The following is a 602-nucleotide window of genomic DNA, read 5'->3' on the forward strand; positions in this document are numbered from 1 at the left end:
CAGCTTCTCCCCGCCGGGACCAAGGTGCTGAGGCTCATGCCCAACCTGCCATGCGTGGTGCAGGCAGGGGCGATGGTCTTCGCCCGGGGCAGCGCAGCTGGTGACGGGGAAGCCGCCCTGCTGAAGAGCCTGCTGTCCTCCTGCGGGCTCTGTGAGGAGGTCCCCGAGTCCTACATCAACATCCACACCGGCCTCAGCGGCAGTGGCGTGGCCTATGTAAGCACCTGCGCTTGGCGCGACGTGGGACACCGGCAGAAATCCCACCCTTTGCAGGGCTGGGGTTGGGGTCCCCCCTTTTACCGTGCTAACCTCTGACATTCTCCCCCAGGTCTACCTGTTTGCTGAAGCTCTGGCTGAGGGAGCAGTGAAGATGGGCATGCCGGGAGGCTTAGCCAGCAGGATCGCGGCGCAGACACTGCTGGTGAGTTCATGCTGTTGCTTGGGGACACCCGGCATCGCTCTATCTCACTCCTGCCGGGCAGCTACCACGCAGCTTGGGCACCCTGTTACTGTCACTGCCCTGGGCTGTGGAGCACCTGGCAGGGTGACAGAGTGAGGGAGTAGGTGCTGGAAGGTGTCCCGTCTCGTTTTCGTAGAATCAC

The 602-nt window shown here is 63.3% G+C and overlaps 1 protein-coding gene across 1 annotated transcript in view; it reads left to right on the forward strand.

The window, feature by feature from the left end:
• Positions 1-556, forward strand: part of PYCRL (pyrroline-5-carboxylate reductase-like) — a gene marked incomplete at its 5' end in the record, with an annotated part of 1557 nt that extends 1001 nt beyond the window's left edge. Inside the window, 2 exons of the mRNA XM_010145454.1 lie at positions 4-216; positions 329-556. Of these exons, the coding sequence (XP_010143756.1) occupies positions 4-216; positions 329-556 (441 nt within the window). The remainder of the gene's footprint in view (positions 1-3; positions 217-328) is intronic.
• Positions 557-602: the final 46 nt, after the last annotated feature.

Source organism: Buceros rhinoceros, unplaced genomic scaffold (genome assembly GCF_000710305.1).
Source record: "Buceros rhinoceros silvestris isolate BGI_N320 unplaced genomic scaffold, ASM71030v1 scaffold22571, whole genome shotgun sequence".
Lineage (NCBI taxonomy): Eukaryota > Metazoa > Chordata > Aves > Bucerotiformes > Bucerotidae > Buceros > Buceros rhinoceros.